Source organism: Apteryx rowi, unplaced genomic scaffold (genome assembly GCF_003343035.1).
Source record: "Apteryx rowi isolate R43461 unplaced genomic scaffold, aptRow1 scaffold_103, whole genome shotgun sequence".
NCBI lineage: Eukaryota > Metazoa > Chordata > Aves > Apterygiformes > Apterygidae > Apteryx > Apteryx rowi.
In genome coordinates, this window is record NW_020447231.1 from 1,225,640 (window position 1) to 1,244,931 (window position 19,292).

The 19,292-nt window shown below is 42.0% G+C and overlaps 1 protein-coding gene across 1 annotated transcript in view; it reads right to left on the reverse strand.

Annotated features, from left to right (window-relative positions):
• The window catches only part of NPAS2 (neuronal PAS domain protein 2), a 51,986-nt gene that overhangs the window by 20,816 nt on the left and 11,878 nt on the right, over positions 1-19,292 (reverse strand). The window contains exons 5-9 of the mRNA XM_026066375.1: positions 13,718-13,838; positions 12,632-12,745; positions 4,025-4,143; positions 1,606-1,688; positions 548-654 (exon numbers count right to left, since the gene is read on the reverse strand). Coding sequence (XP_025922160.1) covers positions 548-654; positions 1,606-1,688; positions 4,025-4,143; positions 12,632-12,745; positions 13,718-13,838 — 544 coding nt within the window. The remainder of the gene's footprint in view (positions 1-547; positions 655-1,605; positions 1,689-4,024; positions 4,144-12,631; positions 12,746-13,717; positions 13,839-19,292) is intronic.

The window sequence follows — 19,292 nt, forward strand, 5'->3', positions numbered from 1 at the left end:
GTCTGCATATTTTCAGGCCACACAGAGATAGTAAGACCGAGATGTTCCAATCAGTTCTGTAAGCAAATATTTGAAAAGAATTGTCTCATTTTCTTTACTTAAAGAAAGATTTTTTCAGTTAAATTTTAATAGACTATATTCAAATAATCACAGGTAATCCTAAATACACAGTGAACAACATTAGGGTAAATAATCTGAAAGAATTTTAAAAACATGATCTCCTCTGGGATTGCTTGAGTTATTCTGTGTATTTTTTTACTAACAGAGTGGGAGTCAAATCTGGCATGTCTTATCCATTCAGTGAGTCTTACTGACTACTTCTGGGCATACGGAAGGTAAAATTGGTCTTTTCACAGCTAAAGAAGTCTGGCCCAGACTGCTCAGCTACCGTGTGCGCAGTCTGCTGTAACTCCACCAAGACATACAGCCTTGTAGCAAAGGTCAGAACCTCACCTTCCAAGTTGAAACCTATTTTAATTGAAACGACATTTTATTGAAAAGAGGTGTCCCGGTTAAGTAACAGCAACTTGGGCTATGCAATACTTACAGTGTTCATGGCACCTTGCTAGCAGCTCTAGGTCATCTATATGGTAATAGTCATAGCCAGAAGTACCCAGCACTTCAAAAGGCAAGTATCCTATAATCGGCGGCGCTCTATGTTTAGGCACAATAGAAGCGAATTGGTACAACCACGAAGCAAACAGCAGTTCCGCACGTTGCCGCGGATATCCGCAAGCCCAAATCCTGCTCTCACTTGCACGTGTCCAGCCCCCCACCAGGGGACTGGATCCTGACTCCCCCCGGGTGCCCTGCTGTCCCGCTGGAGTTTGCCTTGCAGCTGGGGCCGGCAGCTGCACAGCGGTGCTAGAGGGCTGCTGAGATGCTCTCCTCCTCCCCAGGGCAAGGCCTATGAGACCCTCCTCTTTTCAGGGAAGACGTAGTTGTGGAAAGCAGCTCGGTTTCTAAAGGATCTTTGCACAGGAACCTGCTTTAAGGGGGTCGTTCCCTGTGTGTTCCTACGGCAGGGGCTCTGCTACAGTTCCCACATGTCCTGCACAGGAAAAAAAGTGTGTCCAGGTGATAAGAAGCCATCATCTGTTGAGACTAGAGCAGTAGGAAGGGAGCTCATTTGTGCCATATCTCTCTGGGTGTCTGCAGAGCTGGACCGTGCAGTGCTTACGCAGTTGCCTTGTACCTTTGCCAGCATGGTTGCCTCAGGCCAGCACAGACTTTCCCTCCCTAACTCGGTGAGAATCGCACACTTAATCAGTGGCTCGGTTTTGAAAGAATGATTTCCACCGCTGTGTAACAACTAGACATTTTCTGTCGTGTTACAGGCTTTGGTCCATTGATATTTTTAAAATAAACAAGAACAGGCTAATCAAAAATTCTGTCTGAGAAACAGAGTGGCTTTGTTTTTAGAGTCTAATAAAAATAAATGCAAGGTAAAATAGTAAACATCAGCTTTTGTAGGAATTTTAGTGGTAGCCCTCCTCTTCATGTGACTTAGATGTGAAGCATAACACTATTTGAGAGAATTGTACTTATGAAAATAGCAGCAAACAAGCACAAAACACTATCAAGAGTGCTTTTCTTGTCACCAACCTGTGATCCAGGAATAAAAATTTCCATTCTAGACTGTGCCTTGAAGTGAATTCCTCCAAAGGTTCTTCAACTATGCACATCTCCTGTATGCAAAGAAAACCTACTTAATGAGAGTTGCAGCTTCACCTCCCTGCTTCATGCAGCTTTTGTTAGCTATAAATACATGATGCATAAGAAGATAAACCAGAAAATTCATACATCCCCTGCTCATYCCAAAAAGCAATTTATTGTATTAAGCAATGCCCACATTTTTGCAGGAGTTCAGAGTCATGACTGTTCCTCAGGGTGCCAAGGGTTTCGTGGCTTTCCCACTTAATGGATGGGGGAACTATGCACTGAAAGAGTAAATGGGTTTTTCAGCGCTGCAGCCTGTGGGGGAGAGCAGGGCACCGAACCCAGGGCAGCCAGGGTGCCCCGGCTCTGTCCCTGAGCACCCAAGTACAGAGACTGCATGTGGGTGCCATCAAACAAAGGGAGCAGCTTTGCCTTTCACTTTAGTCCTGCTGTCACTCCCTTGGTACACCAATGTCAGCCAGGAATAATCTGGCCCTTAAGACTCACAACAGCCCTCTGAGCTTGTGATAATGATAATTAGTAAATGTATTACAGGAGGTAGGACACAGGGCTCTTTGTGAGGCAGAAACTCCTTGGTGCAGAGGGATGAGGATTACAACACCATTGATAATAATTAATTATTGGGGTGGAGGTAAGAAGGAGAGGAAGGACGGCATTGCACATGCCAGCATGCCCCATGGTCTGCTCTTAGCCCTGTGCACCTCTCCTCCAAGCTCCTGGCTGTCGATCACTCCTCTCCCATCCATCTCTCACTCCCCGACGGTTCACAGGACACCCTGACACCTCTCCCTCAAGCGAGCGCCCAGTAAGCCTCATCCTCCTCCCTCTGACACTTGGTGGATGAGGCCATGTGAGCCTGGAGACCCTGGCCTGGGACTTGCCAGTCATCTAAGGAGCCAGCATCAATACTCAGGATTTTGTGGTTTCCAGCACCTTGTCCAGGGTTACCATTTCCCCCTTGTCACTCCTGCAGGAGGGTCCCATCTTCACTGGTAAGAGGCCTTTGGTCTGCCCCTGTCCCACAATAGCAGGCTGACCCCTTCGCCCTGGTGCCGTCTCCTGCTGGGCTGTGGGCTTCATGACACCCTCCCATCGTCCCTCTGCTACCTCTATTTCTGCTCTCACTCTTTGGGAGAGAAGTCTTTCAGGCCAATGATATTTTCAACCCTCTTAGGACCACAGAAAAAGCTGAGGTGACACTGCCATCAAGTGTTTCTTTGATATATATTAATACTCACAAAAGTGATTAAAGTTGCTGGCTGTACAGTGGCAAAAGGCTTCACATATCTCTCTATTTCTTCTCTCCTTCCCTCCAGCGTACAGCAAAATCAATGCTGACCAAGAAAATATCCTAAAGTTCAGGAGCTGTTCAGGTGCAGTGTGCAGGCATTGCTGTGTGACACCAAAATGCCAATTCTGCCTTACCTAGCTAGTCAGAGAAATGTTTTTGACTTCATTTTAGAGGAGAAAGTCAAGACCATGGGTTAAATGACTCACCCAGGTGAATTTAGGAGATTAATGTTCAGAATTTCCTGACGGCTAAAGCCTTCTCTGGGTTGTTCAAAAGCTGCTTTCTCCCTAGCACTAAGTTTGTTTTGAGATGTTAGTTGCACAAAGATAAGGACATTTATTTACAAGGATCCCAGAGCAACCTTAACTCTGGCCTTGACTACTAATATGATTACTATGGTTAAGATTTATGGAACGTGTTCTTACTTACCCAGAAAAAAACTCTGCTTGACTGTCAGGGCTATGAATCAGTCAAGATTGCCCTGAAAGGTCCCTGTGCAGTAATAGAGTCAGGCCAAGGGAGCAGTGATTTCATACAGGCTTTGTCTCAATTAGACTTTTTAATCTCTTAACCTCTGAGGACGGGACATTTGAGGCAATGGTTCACATTTGCTAATTAGAGAACTGCAGTGTCAGGCACAAGGTTGAATGGTCCATCTTTATTTCCAGAAGCAACTATTTTAGTATCAAGATTTGGGAGGAGGAAGGCTAGCAACACAAAGACATCAAGGAACCCAAATGAAAGTGTAGGTAGCCATCTGTACCCTGTCCCATTGCAGACAGAACAGAAAGTTGCAACGAACAACCTAATTTTAAAGTGACATTGCAATTCCTAATGCAAGTAAGGTTTACATTTCCTGCACAAGGCAGGACAGAAAGGATATTGTTTCTACAGATCCCGTTCACACCGATAATCCTCTTCACTGGATTTTTTATGCATGAAATGTGATATCTGTAATCCATTCAATTAACAAAATTTAGAATTTTGCCTGTACCCAATCTGGAAATGTTTTGAGAGCTTCTAAAATGAATGGAATCCAGGATATTCACTTACCTTCAAAAACTGAGGCGTTGCCAAACGAACAGTAGCAACAAAGCAGATCTGCTTTCCTGGTGATGTTCTGTAAGCCCTTGGAACGGCATCATCAAAGCCATTGCAAGTGGAGTTAGGCACTAGGTAGGAAAAAAACAAGACCCTGAGTCATGCCTCATACGAGATTTACTCCCCTGAATATTTTGCGCACTTGAAGAGTGCTAATACTAATTTTATTCAGAGAAGTGCTCTAAAAGCTTTTAAAGCTGATATGCATATATTTAAATCCAAGTCAGTCATGTTAGGCAGAAAGACATCAGAGCTTAACTTCAAGTATGAAACTTATAGGTTAATCCTGATAAAAATAACACCAAACCTTATTACAGAGCATAAACCAGCTTTCTGGAAAGAAACCCCACACATCCAATTGCTCCTTTTCACCACTCACAATAATTATATATGCTGCAGCTTGCCTAGTGCGTTACTTCCATGAGGCAGTGAAAAAAAGTRTTGGCAAGGGAGGTAGCTGAAGAACGCTCTTCAAGTCATCAGTGGCAAAACACTGAGGACCAAAGCCAGCAAGGCTTCATCGAGCTAGCAGAAATTGCTTGTGATTCTCGGCTGCTGAAATGTACGTTGCCATTCTATATTTAAGGAGAACAGACCCCAATGTGCTCAAGTTCTGTTTATTTTAAAGAAAAGCCGAGGGTCCCGTGTACAGCACTAGCATCCAGAAACGGGCATTTTTTGTAGGTCTGTAGATGACCTGCTGTCTCTTGAAACACTGGACTGAAGGAAAAAATGGATGTGATGTGGCTACAGAATTTGTACACGTTTGTTATGTGCGTCTTTCGTGATTGCATGGCTTTTGTGTTGCTTTGAGGGGCCTCGAGTACCTCCTGACTTAGCGATGTGTCACCAAAAGATCATGTTGCCTTAGCTTAGCCCACCATCCCATGTTATGGTGACATAATGCAAATTCTTCATCCAAATTTGGGCTGCTTAGAGATCGCAATCCCGCTCCCACAGGAGTGAAGGAAAACTGTGCATGAAGCTGCAGGGGGAGCTGGGCTTGCCCCACGGTACTCTTGCCCTGCCCAAGCCACTATGCCTGTGAGGGTAGAGAGGGTCCCATCTAGCAGCTGGAGGTTGCCAGTGTTAATGTGATGCTAATAGGGATTAACGCTAATGTGAAACAATCTTTCCTTGCCATTTGTCCCCTATAATCCAACTTTATCAAGTTTTCTACAATTTGTTTCTTCTCCACAGGACCAAACAAGGATAAGCTTGTCCATTCCTGTGAAAATTAAGAGTTTTGTATATGTCTGGGGAGGGGTGCTTCTGCACTGGACTTTAGCTCACTAGCCTAAATTGTACAGATGGAAGCCTCAACCTAGTTATCACATGTGCTTTTGGAGCCCAGTTCAACCTGTTACAAAGCCTTAGCATAACAATATAAAGCTGATAACAAGGATAACAGGGTATGAGACAGAAAAGTAAGTACTCTGAGGAGAATGGTTTTAGGCCACTATGTGTGCAAGAATATAGCACCAAAAAGGGGAAGAAAGATTCCACATCTGAGAAAGCAAGGCAGATATGAACATATGCAGAGATTACAGCCCTCTCCTGTAGCTGAGTCTTGAGGGCATGGCTTACAGGATACTAAGATAAAAAATAAGGGCAAAATTTTCCTCCTTTCACAAGCAAAGCACACTTGCTCTGGGGACCTCATAAGAATATATATTCAGCTTCTGCTGCTGGTATTATGTGCCTATAAGAGGGCTTCTATGGGACTATTAACACAAGATGTGGAAAAAAGGGGGAAGAGTTAGAAGCTACAGGAAACAGGAGAACTCCAAGTAAAGAATTATTTGTTCTGTTCTGATACTATTTAGCAAAAATCAGTTGATTTCGGTAGTCAGTCCTATTTAAAAATTAATGGTAAGGCTATACATCCAAATTAAGGTCGCTGTAAAAAGTTACTTCCAAGCTTACTACCTAATAATGTAGTCACGTTTTTAAGTCAATGGAACAGTTCCTCTCTGTAATAGCCAAGTTCAGTAGCAAATATTTGCAGGCTGGGCTCTAAGAAATAAAAATGAGATAAGCACATTCAGCCTCTGAAGTACAGGTATGATAACTTAACTTAGTTAATGAAAGCATGACCTTGCGAATGACTTCAGTTCCAGAAGAAATACAGAATGGAAAGTGAGATGCACCAAAGAGAGTAGATGGCCTTTTTACTTAAGCTGGTTGATGTAAACAACCTTGAGTCTGAAAAAAGTTGTATTCCCAGAAAAGAGCAGAATACATCCCTTAATGTTGCTTTTACAAAATAGAATTTTATTTCCAAGAGGTAAATGCAGTACTGACAGAGCAGTAATTGTCATATAATACAGCTATTTAGCAAATTTGGCATTTCATCACTAGGAATGTTGAACTTAGAGGCAGTGAGTGAAGAAGCCTGGGGAGGTGAGATGGAGGCAGCCTGGCTGACAGTCCCCCAGGCTTCGAATGGGGACTCTGCCTGCTCCACGCTCAAATGCTTTTGACAAGGTCCAAGGCATTAAAAGCCAAATAGTAGCCTTGAGAATGCAGGCAGGTAACTACCAGCTTGAAATGTACATCTCAGCCTGAAAATAACAGCTACTGTAGCTGAAAGGAGCAAAAATTCTACATTTGTTTCTGAACTATTTTGTTTCCTGAATTGTTTTGTTAGTATTTTGAGCTTTTGACAGTTCTTTCTACAAAGTCTGTTTTACTCTTCTCTTGCAGTTGTTCAGTAAATTTCAACATTTTTTACTGAGATCTTTTAAAGCATTATCAAAGAAAGGGATAATTACATGTATTAAAAAAGAATTCTTGGCATAATCTTTTAAACAAGCCTTCCGAAAAATCATATTTGTTAATTCTAAAAATCCCTTGGAAAGAAAAAACACACAACATCTTAAAGGAGCAAAGTTCAGTACTGAACTTTCTGCAAACACCACAGAAAAATAGTCTAATGTAAAATATAGGAWGAAGTCTAAAGCTGTGATGATATTAACTTTTATAAGTCCAATACAGTGCTTAGAAGGCCTCTGACGAAAACGTCAAGCTGAGTATAAACAGGTGGGGTCAGGTAAATGAGGAAATGTGTGTTTCACACTTAAATGATCTAGACAAAAAATCCTGAATAGAGAATTATGAGGTTATGTGACAAAGCTAAAGACATGATCARAGAGGTGAAACAGTTGTTTCATATATATTAGCTAGTTGATGCTCCTCAGCATGAGTTTTAATAGTTTTTGTGATTGCTTATCACGCCTGCTTCTTCTAGAGGTACAACATAATTCTTTTGCAGTAGAAGTATTTATTAAATTACCTGCAAATATAATACAAGAAGATAGAAAGAAATCGATTTGCATAAATACAAGGTTTGAGAAAAATGAGAACCAGGAACATTAAGGCTAAGATGTTAAGAATAAGTAAACTACAAAAGAACCAAAGCCTTTAACTACCATAGAAACAAAGATTTTTATCTTTGGGGACACAAATCATGCCACATGAAATGAATGAAAACATGTTTAAAAAACCCCAGATGCTGCATTATTCGTTTAATAATAGTACAACAGTCAATTGCTCAGTCATTTTAACTTAGCGTGTTTAAAATGTATTCTTTCTGTAACAGCAAATCTCTCATTTATGTCATTTGAAAGATGAAATCTCTCCTTCCTATTTTGTCAGTAGATGTTAAAGTTTAAAGCACTAATCTTAGCAACTGTTAAACAAACAGAGTAGCAATTTCAAAAAACACCAGCCAAACAGACCAGAATAAAGACAAGATTGTTTCTTATAAATAAATTCAGAACACAGATCAACAGAATATTCAGTGATTAATGTATCTCAAATGAAGAAATCAGAAATGCTGATGGCAGGCAAGGCTACGCTCAATAGCCTTGGATGAATAACAGTGATGGTGCCTATTTGTTTGTTTTGATTTACTCCCTCCTCTTTCCTCCTCCTGTTTCTCCCTCCACCCTATGTTGATATAAATCCCATGTCAATTCTTTAGGATAAGAATGGTGTCTTTTTGCATAAATGCCTGTAGAGTGCCCAGTAGAAGAGATGCAAATTGTGAGCTGCTCTACTATATTGTTAATAGCAAATATTAATAGGTGACTGCTGGTTTTGAGCAAAACATTTATTTCTGTTTGGGTTATTCTTGTTATCAGATGTTTATATATTTGCTTATGTATGTATATGCATCTATATGCTCAAGATCAATATATCTTCTGTATAAATCTGTTTATTTTCTTTAAAAGGGAATTCAGATTGAATTAATTGTTCTGGGAGTGAAGAGATTTTTTTTCTCCCCGGCGTAATAATTTCCTTGATGGTTATTCTTAAATCTGAGACATATATTGGCCAGCAGTAGTGTATCTGCTATTATTAGCATCCAGTAACTAGATACTTCTCGAGTTTCCATAAAATTGGGAACATAAGATACACAATTTTAAATTCCACTATAATATTTAATTATATTACTTGATCAGGAACTCTTTTTACATAACAATTATCTCCTCCTTTAAGAGGAAAACTTCAGGCATTTTGGATGAAAGGACAGATCTGCCACTTTAAAGATGCTGGTGTTCCTTTTTTCTTTTGATGAACACTTTGAAAGGTAGCACTCTAACTTTGCCCCTTTTGGGATTTTTTTAAGCAAATATGTCACCTCGGAAATATGATACCAAAGCCAATATTTGGTTATATAATTGTGAGAGATTTTTCTGTTTGCAAAACTGCAAACAATTTTTAGAAGAGGGAAAAATCCAGCTTGCCTTATCTTTTCTTATCAGAGCTAGCTATTAAGCTGCTTTGTAAAATAATTTATTCTCACTTAATTTGACATATTTTATTGGGAGCTAAATATTTCCTTGAATTTTTTTGAGGGGGTTATCGTTGTTATTTGCCTTCCCCCTCAGCCCTCTGGCAAAACTGGATGGGGGCCACTGCATTAGTCTTTGGTAACGCTGACATGACTCTGTCCCTGAACATGCGCTACTGGTCAACAGCTACAGTGATGGCACGCTGCTCCATCAGACTTTTGAATATACGCAACACTCTTGTTAAAATCTAGACGACAGGAAAGGCTTTAATTAACTGAGTGGAGACTAAAGCGTTTAGATGCAGAAATATAGAAATATATTGAAAGATCTTCCTATTTGCAAATCAGAAAAAAAAAAGAAAGAAAATCATAACTTGGGGAGCAAGTAGGCATTTCTCATCTAGAAACGAAGAGGAAACTCTACCTTCTCTTCTGAGTGACCCACTGGCCATATCCCCTCCTCTCAAGGGACTGCTGAGTCTTCATGTCAGGTTACTGTCCTGCTTTCCTCACTGAAGCCTAATTAATGATGATTATATAACCTTCCCGAATGGAAAATCAAATCTCTTGTATGTGATTTAGCACAGCCAGTGACTCATGCAGTCGCTCTGCACCGCTTGTGTTGCCGTTTCCCTGGCTGACCGCTCTCGCTTGGGCACGGCCGATCCGAGGGGAGTGCGCTCACGGGCGGGCAGCTTGCGTCAAGCCCCCGGTGAGGATGCGGCTGCAGAAATGCCTTTGCAGCGGGGGTCAGAGCACCGTTTCCCACAGCCCTGGCTGTGGGAACTGCCTGAGCGCGGTGCCTCCTGCCGAGTCTGGCTCCTGGCCAGCGAAGCTCCTCCAGCTTCCAGCTATAGCTGAACCCAGGAGCCCTAGGGACACCAAATTTTAAAGGCTGAACACACACCTGGGTGATTTCTGGGGGAGGTTACAGCTGCATCTCCCTGCCCGGACTATCTCCCTCCTGGGATGAGGAAAGGTGCCAGTGACCATCCTCCTTTGGGGGAGAGCACCTGCAGGGGTCAATGCATGTTCTGCACAATCTGACCCCCAGCAGCAATCCTGGTGACACACCACCTTGGAAGATGTCAGGTATCTGTTCGGCTTCGATAGAAACAAAATTCTCAGTGTTACACTACAATGGCCTTTAAACAGAGGGGAATTAGCCCTGCAGCTCCCAGTAARATTAGGGAGAGCAGCTAAGCCACTAACTGGTTTTCTAAGTCTCAGTCCTTCAGATTAATCCATTCAAACCCATCCCTGTACGAACTCCTCAGCTGTCAGTCACAATGCAATTAAGGGAGAAGGTACAAGGGAGGGAGGGAGGCAAGGCCACTTGGATCCCAGCGAGCATGACCCTCTTCCCCCCGCTTTATCCTCTGCTGGAACTGAGGCAAGCACCACTGTAATATGAGCAATTAACAACAATAAAAATGAGCCTACGAAGCAGTTATTTCAAGGGCTGTTCATGTGCAAAAGAGGATGTGTGGAAGTAGAGTAAAACTAGTGACATCTCTGTTAAAGAGGGCAAAACTGGACCTAGCAATTTTTTCAAAACATTAGCAAAAGTTAAGTGAGAAGGAAAGGTGAAAGACTGTTAGGACTGTCACTGCCATGACACTACACTAATGAGAACAGAATATTTAGGTACTCTGATGGGATACAGCCTGTGCAAGGGTAAAACAGCCTCTGCAGCTACGGAGGGCCTCATGTTAATGTAGTAGGAGCATGCAGTCAGAGTGGATTCGGATCACGCTAAACAAATCATTAAAAACAAAGGTAGAATTTGGCATCAGGCAGCTAAAAGAATGCTGGAGATTTGTATTTAGAGAAGAATATCCTGTATCAGTCTCCCATGTGTAAAAACATGCTCACACTTCCACTGCTGCGAAAAGCTACAGGGGAAAGCATTCTTGAATACATTCATAAGGAACATCTCCCGCTAATTAAGCTTAATTTGCAATTTCTGTCTTTCTCCCTCCACAGTATGCTCTACTAACTCTTTTCTTATCTTTAGCTCAGTGTTTTCCCTCAACCAACACCTCTGAAACACAGGATTTGGGGCCAGTGGATCCTAGGCACATCAGAAAAGCGCTGCCCCGTGAAGCTTTGGTACGCCTCTCCCCTGCCACCCATCGCTCAGCTCTGGTCTCGCCCGCTTCGCTCAGAAAGACAAGGGCAACCCTGCAYATCGGGCGCAGGGTGAGGCTACGGAAGAGATGAGAAGAAATTGAAAGAGACAAAATAAAGTGAAAGATTAAGAAAAAAGTGGTACAAAGGAAAAAAAAATAAAGCAGAATGCACCTGTCTTATTTTGAAAGCTATAAACTGGAGTCTTTAGAAGATGATTTGGGGTCTCCTGAAATCCATATATTCCCATCTAATTTATAAGCATTAAGTTAGGGAAGATTTCTAGGTAACAGGGTGAAAATGTGTTTTATGTTTCTTCAGAGAAAAAAACTGATAAAAATGCTAGGTTATGAAAACCTAAGGGGTAAAAGGGCAATTTTAAAGTCACATTAAAAAAAAAGGTTGAAAGTCCTTGAAGGAAATGGATCAAAAATTCCCCCGATAGAAATGTATCCTTATGAGTCAGCACCTGAAATTCAGTTTCTGCTCTAGAAAACAGTACAGCTTGCTGTGTTTGTCTGCCATGCAGCCACATCTCACTTCATTCAAACTAGAAAGCATAAAGGCAGTTATATTTTTATACAAATAAAGCCTCAAATCGTACGGCACCAAACAAGAAATACATATCTCCATACTGCACATAGATTTCTATTCTAGTCATGTGGATCAAGACCAGAAAGTTAAATGGGGACAGGGACATTTTTTCGCAGTGTGGTGTGCGGTTTTTGGAAAGCATGGTGGGGAATTTTTGCTGAGGATGACCTATTTGGAACAATACCAGCAACTTTTGAAATACCACTCTGGAGTTCAATCAGGCAAGCAACTAAGGCAAACTTGGATGGGCAGGAGAAGGGAAAGTAATAAAAGAATATTTCATTTCTGAATATTTCACTAATAGCCATGCAGCAATCTGTTTATCAAGGAACACATTAGGTAAAGATCTGCTCTTCACCCCTTGAAAGATGGTTTCCTTACAATGACTATGCAGTATTAATGACTACGCTGATTATGTCTCTCTCCTTTTTATGTGAATATCGGGTACAGTAGCTGGAGGGGAATGTAAAATGGCAGAGTCTGAGACTGAGGAGGATCTAAGTGTCCTCAGCTATTTCGATGGCCATGGAAGGTGACATGTCACCGCAGCGTGGTGTGTTGGATGCAGACACTCAGTTACGTGGCACTACAGCATTTCCCCAGAATTCCCTGGAGAAGGGTGAAAAGGCAGATACAGCAGATTATCAGTTGTGGAGCAGGCCCGAATTCACATTTTACATAGTCAGTAGATAAGTCAGCAATCTTATTATTTAGCTAATAGGTACAGTCCTAGCACCTAGTATCAGTGAGCACAAACAAACCCTCCTCTGAACCCTTCATTATTTGCAAAGTTACCCAGAATCCAGGATTACAACTTATAAGTGAAGTGCATTAACGGAAGGAACTAACACAATTTCAAACTTCATAGGTATTTACGGAGTTTTTGCAAATCGGTTGCTCGATCCATGTGATGTGAGATTCATCCCATAATGTTAGAAATAGTCCTTTCAGTTAACAGCCTGTCTTGTTCTATGGAACCATACTTATATTTTATTTTGTATAGCTAAAGTAACATTTATACAACAATTAAAGCTTACCATTGCTGTAAGACCGAAAATTTCCTACAAATTTTATGTATTCATATGTTGGAAATTCCTTTGGGTTCAAACTTCCTCTCAGAAGATGACAATAAAACTCTAGTTCATTGTCAGCTGGATTGTTAAAAGAAGAAGAAGAAGAAATAAATATACTATTTAAACTAAACACAACGAATGGTGCCTTTCAACCCCAATCTTGCAATCAGCAGCATGAACGCAGCTTGTTACCACTCAGATTCCTATACACCAATGTACTATAAACTGCAGGATCAGCACCTCTATAAGCAAATGCCTTGCATGAGACCCAGGATGTTCAGCACTATGCACAGGTCTGGATATAGTTAATTTACACATTTTGAGACTAACTCACCATTCTCTTACACCATCTTCCTCATAGGAGTTACACTGGCATAACATTGTTGTATTGAAGGAGAAGAATGGATTTATACCTTTTTCTATTTGGAATTTTCATCATTCACAGATGTTCTATATCTCGTGTTGGAAAAGTGTGCCTAATTACCTCAAAAATATCTATTAAATTAACTTCGGCATATTAGCTATCAGCTGCAGGTTTTGTATATACAGTAGATTAAGCAGCTGTACATCTTATTATCATGTGTTTTCTGGATGAGGCAAGGGAAAGGATTTTTAAGAAAAACAAAATTCAATTAGAAAAAGAATTATGATGATTTTACAGATACTTTTCAACTGTAATGCAAAACAAAGGTATGCAACATTAGCGTATCTCCAAACAGCATCTTACTTTAATAGGCTGAAATATCAATTAAGATGTGATTTGTCTCAGGAGAACTCTCAGTTTCCATTGGCTAACCTATTTTTCTTAGCTGTCTCAAAAGATACAATGTTTAATAATTAACATAACTGCAAGCAGTCATAGCCTAGTAAAATAAATGCAATGAGTTTAGTTTTAAAATAGTACTGAAGGTCATTCCAGGTGGCAAGATCTTTTTAAAATGCTATGGACATGAAGTTTATATTGCATGTTACATAAAATCTCTTTCTGAGAGAAAATTCTTATCCTGCCCATGCTTTTTCCTTTATAGGGAATGATAAAATAAAACTCACTTTTTAGGTAATCCGATGAGGCAGAATCTGTCATAAGCATACAAGAAGACAACATCTTATAAATTTCTGAATGTTCTTGTTCTGGGAGGAAATTTAGCAAATTCTGATCCAAGACATCGCACTGCAAAGAAAAAGAAATCTTGAGAGACTTATCACAACAAACAGCAACGTGGCATGCACATTCCCTATCACCCATTACACCAGTAGTTGCTACCAGTTTGGCGGGACACTATGCAGGGATACATGGCAGGCCAGGTATGAAACCTGGGGGTTTTCCCGCTGACTTCCAGGCACTCCTGACAAAGCTCAGATGAAGGGACAGCTCATAGGTGAGCTTAGTGGACCCTTGTTGGTGGCCCCGTTCTCAGCTCAGCCCTGAGCATGGGTGATGCTCCTACACTATGTCTCAGGCCGTCGGATGCATTGGGCACGGCTGCACGGCTAAAGCAGAGGACCTGGGGGAGAGCTGGAAAATGGAGCGCGTCCTCGGCTGTTGGACCCTCGGCTGGGGGTGGCAGCCGTTTCTCTCCCTTTACAGCCCCCTGCGAATCACGCCAGGGAGGTGGGAGCAAAGGTGACGCCGTGGTCTGGTCATCACTTTGCAGCAGTGACTGACCCCTGGGACCAGGACTTCACGGTGCCACCAGCGCCAGACCCTTGGCCAGCCCTGGACTCAATGCTGAAGTCCTCTAAGCATCGGCAGCTGGCAGGGAGGTGAAATGCTTCTGAAATCTGTGTGGGATCTGCGTGATTGATACTGAGATTTAGGTGTGGAAAGAGGGGATCGATTCATGCAAAAGGGGTTACTGGCCCGTGATGGAGAAGACAAGAGTGTGTCACAAGGTCACCAAGGGGCAACTCTCACCACATTCAGCCATGGTGACAAACCTAAAGCTAGAAAAGCATCTGAAAGGAAGTCCTAAGGTAAAGTAGCCCTCTAATGGCTTTCACTTACGTTCATCTCCCTTGAGACTACCTCGGGCTGAGTTGGCATACTGACACAGCTTCATGTGTTGTCAGAGCAGCTGCTATCAGGCTGTATTTCATGTTGAAAATGTGTTAGCCCTGTATGAGACTGGCAACTTATTAATCATCATCATTTATTTATGTATTTACTTAAGATTATGCTCTGCTTTCCACGCACACCTGCTGTTCTGTGTGGAATTTATACCTAAGGTATTGAAATGCATCAAATATACTTTGAAAATGATAGTGCTACAGTTTATACACCTTTCTTGATGTGATAAAATATTACTTTAGATTATTAAACTGTATTTATTTATTGTATGAGCTCATTACTTGAATAGTCTTTTTGTTAAGAATATTTGAAAACTATTTTTGTGACTCATTTAGTATGTACCTTATTAAGTATTCATCCTATTGATCCTACATAGGATTTGGTTTTATGTATATGTATATATACAATGTTTATTTTCATACAAAATATATTACATTGTTCATGTAATTTCGGGCGTATGAAGAAACACAGAGATAGAAAAATCTCCAGGAGTGAGCACTTGATGGGAAACCTCAGTGGCGAGTTCTATTTGAGGCCAATGACAAGACCTTGGAAAAGTAATTTTTCCTTCTCATTCCTTTTCTACCTGGAAACAGTAGATAATAAGTATATCCACCAATTTCACATAAGTATCACGAGGGTTAATTAAGCTCCCATACACTCAGCAATAGTTGCAGAAGGACTGGAGAGACCTACTTATGGTAGGCTGTATCCTTATCCTCACCTATGTGAGCTATCTCAGCTCCTCAAACTCAGTGTTGCTTATTTAGCGATCTGAGGATGTGTGACCTTTTGCCTTCCACGTTGGCCGAGTTCTGATTCAAAACACATTATTAAGTCTGCAGCGTCTTTTCTGATTAAGATTATTTAATTGTTGAAGCCCACAACTACATGTATGGTAGGAGTTGCCAGAGACTCTCTTCTTCCACACACCTGCCTCAGAGCGACCTGCCCACCTGCTTCCACAAGCACTATCTATTGACTGATTTCACCAATATACAGGTCCTGGCATTTATATTTTTTGCCTCCGTCATGTACCATATCCAGAATTTAATCTTTTCTGTTGGGGAATACCAACTTTTTTTATGAGCGTGAACAAAACTGTAAGATTTATGAGTGCAAACCGAACTGTAGGATTTATACTCTTGCCTCCTGCAGGAGTTAGTCCCACCTGTGGAGCAGCACACAGAACAGAATTTCTTGATCTTGCACAGATCAAAAATAAATCAGTATTCTTGAATCAATATATCAATCACGAATACATCAACAGTTCAAATATAGAGCAAGCAGCAAATATTCCACAATCTTACTGGGGTTGTAGGAAATATCAGGCAAGCTATTCAGAGCTAATTCTGCACCAGATCCAAAAAGCAGACAACTAGTGCCATGGCAAAAAGGTGACAAGCAGAGATGGACAAAATCTGGTCACCACAGACAAAGAGGCATCAGTTGGAGGGGAACGGTTTGCAGCTTTGTCTAATTGTTCTAATCGTTCTGCAGGGGCCAGTTCTGCCCCACTGGCAGCCACAGCCATGAAAAGCATTGCCGAATGAGGCAGGCAAAGCGGATAAGAGATAAATTACAGTGCCTGTGAGCAGAGTGGTTAGATGAACTACATTAATGCATATTTATGCTGCTAAGCTTTGAATCTACTCTGCACCTTCAAATCTGTGGATCCTGCCTGCTAACAGAAACTTCTGAGCATTTATCCCTGATAGCTGTGACAGGAAAAGAAACACCTTTGCATAAATGAATGATGGTCAGTCCTTAAAACAGTGCACAGCAAACCTGCCCCCAGTTCTCTGATGGTTTGGTGCAGCACTCAAATATCTGTGCAGTTTGAACAAAACAGCTGTACTCCGATGTGGAGCTCTTTCCTCACCTTTTCACTGCTCTTTTGGGAGGGAGAAGAAGGAGGAAAGATGATGAATAATTTCTTATTGCAGGGAAGAAAAGCAGGGCAACTGGTTAAGGGAGTCAATACAAGAATGGGAAGGTGGAGGGACATAGATAAGACAGGCTTCTTTCACAACAGCCAAAAACCAAGACAGCTCTGCAGTTGCGTGCTGGGATTCGGCCCCGGATATTGCGGTATGAATCTGTATATACTGCAGCCATGCCTATCGCCTCCCTACAATACGGTGTACAAAACTTGTGCATACCAGGAGGTGCTAGGTCCTGGATTTGCCCAGCGTAACGTTTCGCTAAGCACCTAACACAGCAACACAGCTGCCTCAGGAGCCCAGCTGGAGAAGGAGCCCTCCTATGGGAAGCTCCATGTGCCTGGGACCACCTTGCTGCTGGCGGCCGAGGACCCTTGTGAGGGTCGGCTCTGAGCCGGGACACCTCGGCTTCCAGGCTGGACCTTGGTGAGAGGGAAATATCCCCAGGAACAGTGCTGAGAGCATCTCAGATGGTCTTATGTCTTTTGCCCACCAGTTGGTAAGCTAATGAAACACCTCCTGCTTGAGCCTGCAGGAGCAACATCCTCCAGAAATCTCTGTCTTCTCCTACAGATGGGAAATAGTTGCTCTGATGTCTTGTGTTTAATTGTTTCCCTGCACAGAGCAGGTAAGAAAGGACTGGGAGGATCCTCCTCCAGAGACCTGCATAGTTTTGGAGATGTAACTGTTGACTGGACAACGCTACGAGTTGTGACCAGATTTATGGGAGTAACTTTACTAATATTTAGTCTTACAGCATGGGATCAAGCTCTATTTACATCAACCAGTGCTAGGAGTAGCCTCTAAATCTTGTAATAACAAACTATTTAGAATTACAACAGAGGTTTTGAAAAGTTTCATGGAACTTAAAGCAAGCAAAGCTGTTTTAAAAAGAATTAGATATATATTGTTCCCAGCACCAAGGTCTTTCATGATTTTAATGAAAGAAAAGTCAYCAGATTTCTAGAGAGGGGCCCTCAGAGACCCCTGATTTGCATTCTGCCCAGTTATGCTTTCTATTCAATGCTCAAAGCAGCAGATTTGCAGAGCCTTTTTTTTTCTGCAGCCACGAAAGAGAAAGAATTGGTGTTTTGTCTCTCAAACAGTCACTAAAATTAACTTACAAATAGTCCCTGGAAGTAAAAAAAGTAAGCCACATAGATTTTTCAGAGAGCACTCCAATCAATTTTAAAACTTAAAAAGACATACAGGCAGGACAGCATGGGACTAAAATGCCCAGTACGCTGTCTAACTGCACACTCAGTTGGACCTCTGGCCATGGCTGTACCAATTTGCACACCTCAGGGAGACAGTGGCCTTTATTGCTTACTCAGTGGCGGTCTCTGGGATGCACACAATCTCTCCACAAGTGTGGGTGGACGGGGCAATTTCTAACCACAAACACTTAATCAGTCCTGAGAATGTCTGTGGGAACTTCCTCTGCTGCATCTGGGCCTTGGCAAGCTGGTCCTTGACTTGGGCTGTTTGCAATGTTGCTTCAATGCAAATGAAAAATAATGGTCATCCTTGTGCTCATTTCGGACTGGGTACCATGCAAGATTAGAATACAAAGCATGACTTTGGGAGGGAAAAACTGAAGGGCCTGAAGGGCCAACTCAGGACTTAGGAGCCTGAATCCACCCATGTTCAGCCAGGGCTTGAGATTTTAGGGACAGGGACTGAAATATGTGTTTATGTGACTTTCCTGAAAAGTGATACTTTCCCGCAGCAGATCTACAGTTTCCACTAAGTATTTGGAAAAGATAGCAATAAACCCCCCAAAACTGTGAAAAACCAAAGAGACTCCATGCAAATCAGTAAGTGTATGAAGGCCCAACAGATTGCAGGACAGGGCTCTCTCTGCCTTTGCAATAAATGTAAATGTCAGGAAACAGTCAACTATTGAGTTTTTCAACTGTTGAGGATTAAAGAAAACTGAAATGGATAGATTTAGTTCAATCTACTGTTGCATAGCAATATCCTTGCTTTTACCAGGAGTTGCTGCCTTTCATCAAGTCCTTTAAACCTCAGAAGAAAATAATTTTGTTCATATTACAGCAAGGTAGTGTGTGTGGCTGGGTGGAAAACATGACACATATTTGGTGGAAATGTAAGCAAGGGAAAAATAATTGTAATTTTCCCAAGTACATGTGTGTGTGTGKGGGGGGGAGGTACAATAGTGATTTGGCAGCTATTTTTTCTCCTGGGTATGTATTTATTTGAGACCAAGCCACTAAAAATGAATGTGAGAAGTAATTCTTAATTATTGTATCATTTCTCCTAGAGCAGCCTTAGCATCAGGAGCAGGGTTCAAAGCAGCCCCCCTCCACTGCTCCCGCAGCCCAACCCAGCGGCACACAGGAGCATCTCCAAGAGCAAGCTCCAGCAGCCCATGGGTAAATAAGCTATCCGAAACCAGAGCATGAAGCATCAGCTCCAGCACCGCCACCTGGGAGCGGGGTGCATTTGCCTTGGGAAACGAGTTTAGCTGCAGGGAGCAGCCCTGACAAGCTCAGCAGCCGCCACCAGTTAATTCAGGGTGCAATCCCACTCCTCTGAATTCGATTGGGATTTTCTCCTTTATTGTGGTGGGAGCAGGATAAGGCCCTTAGTG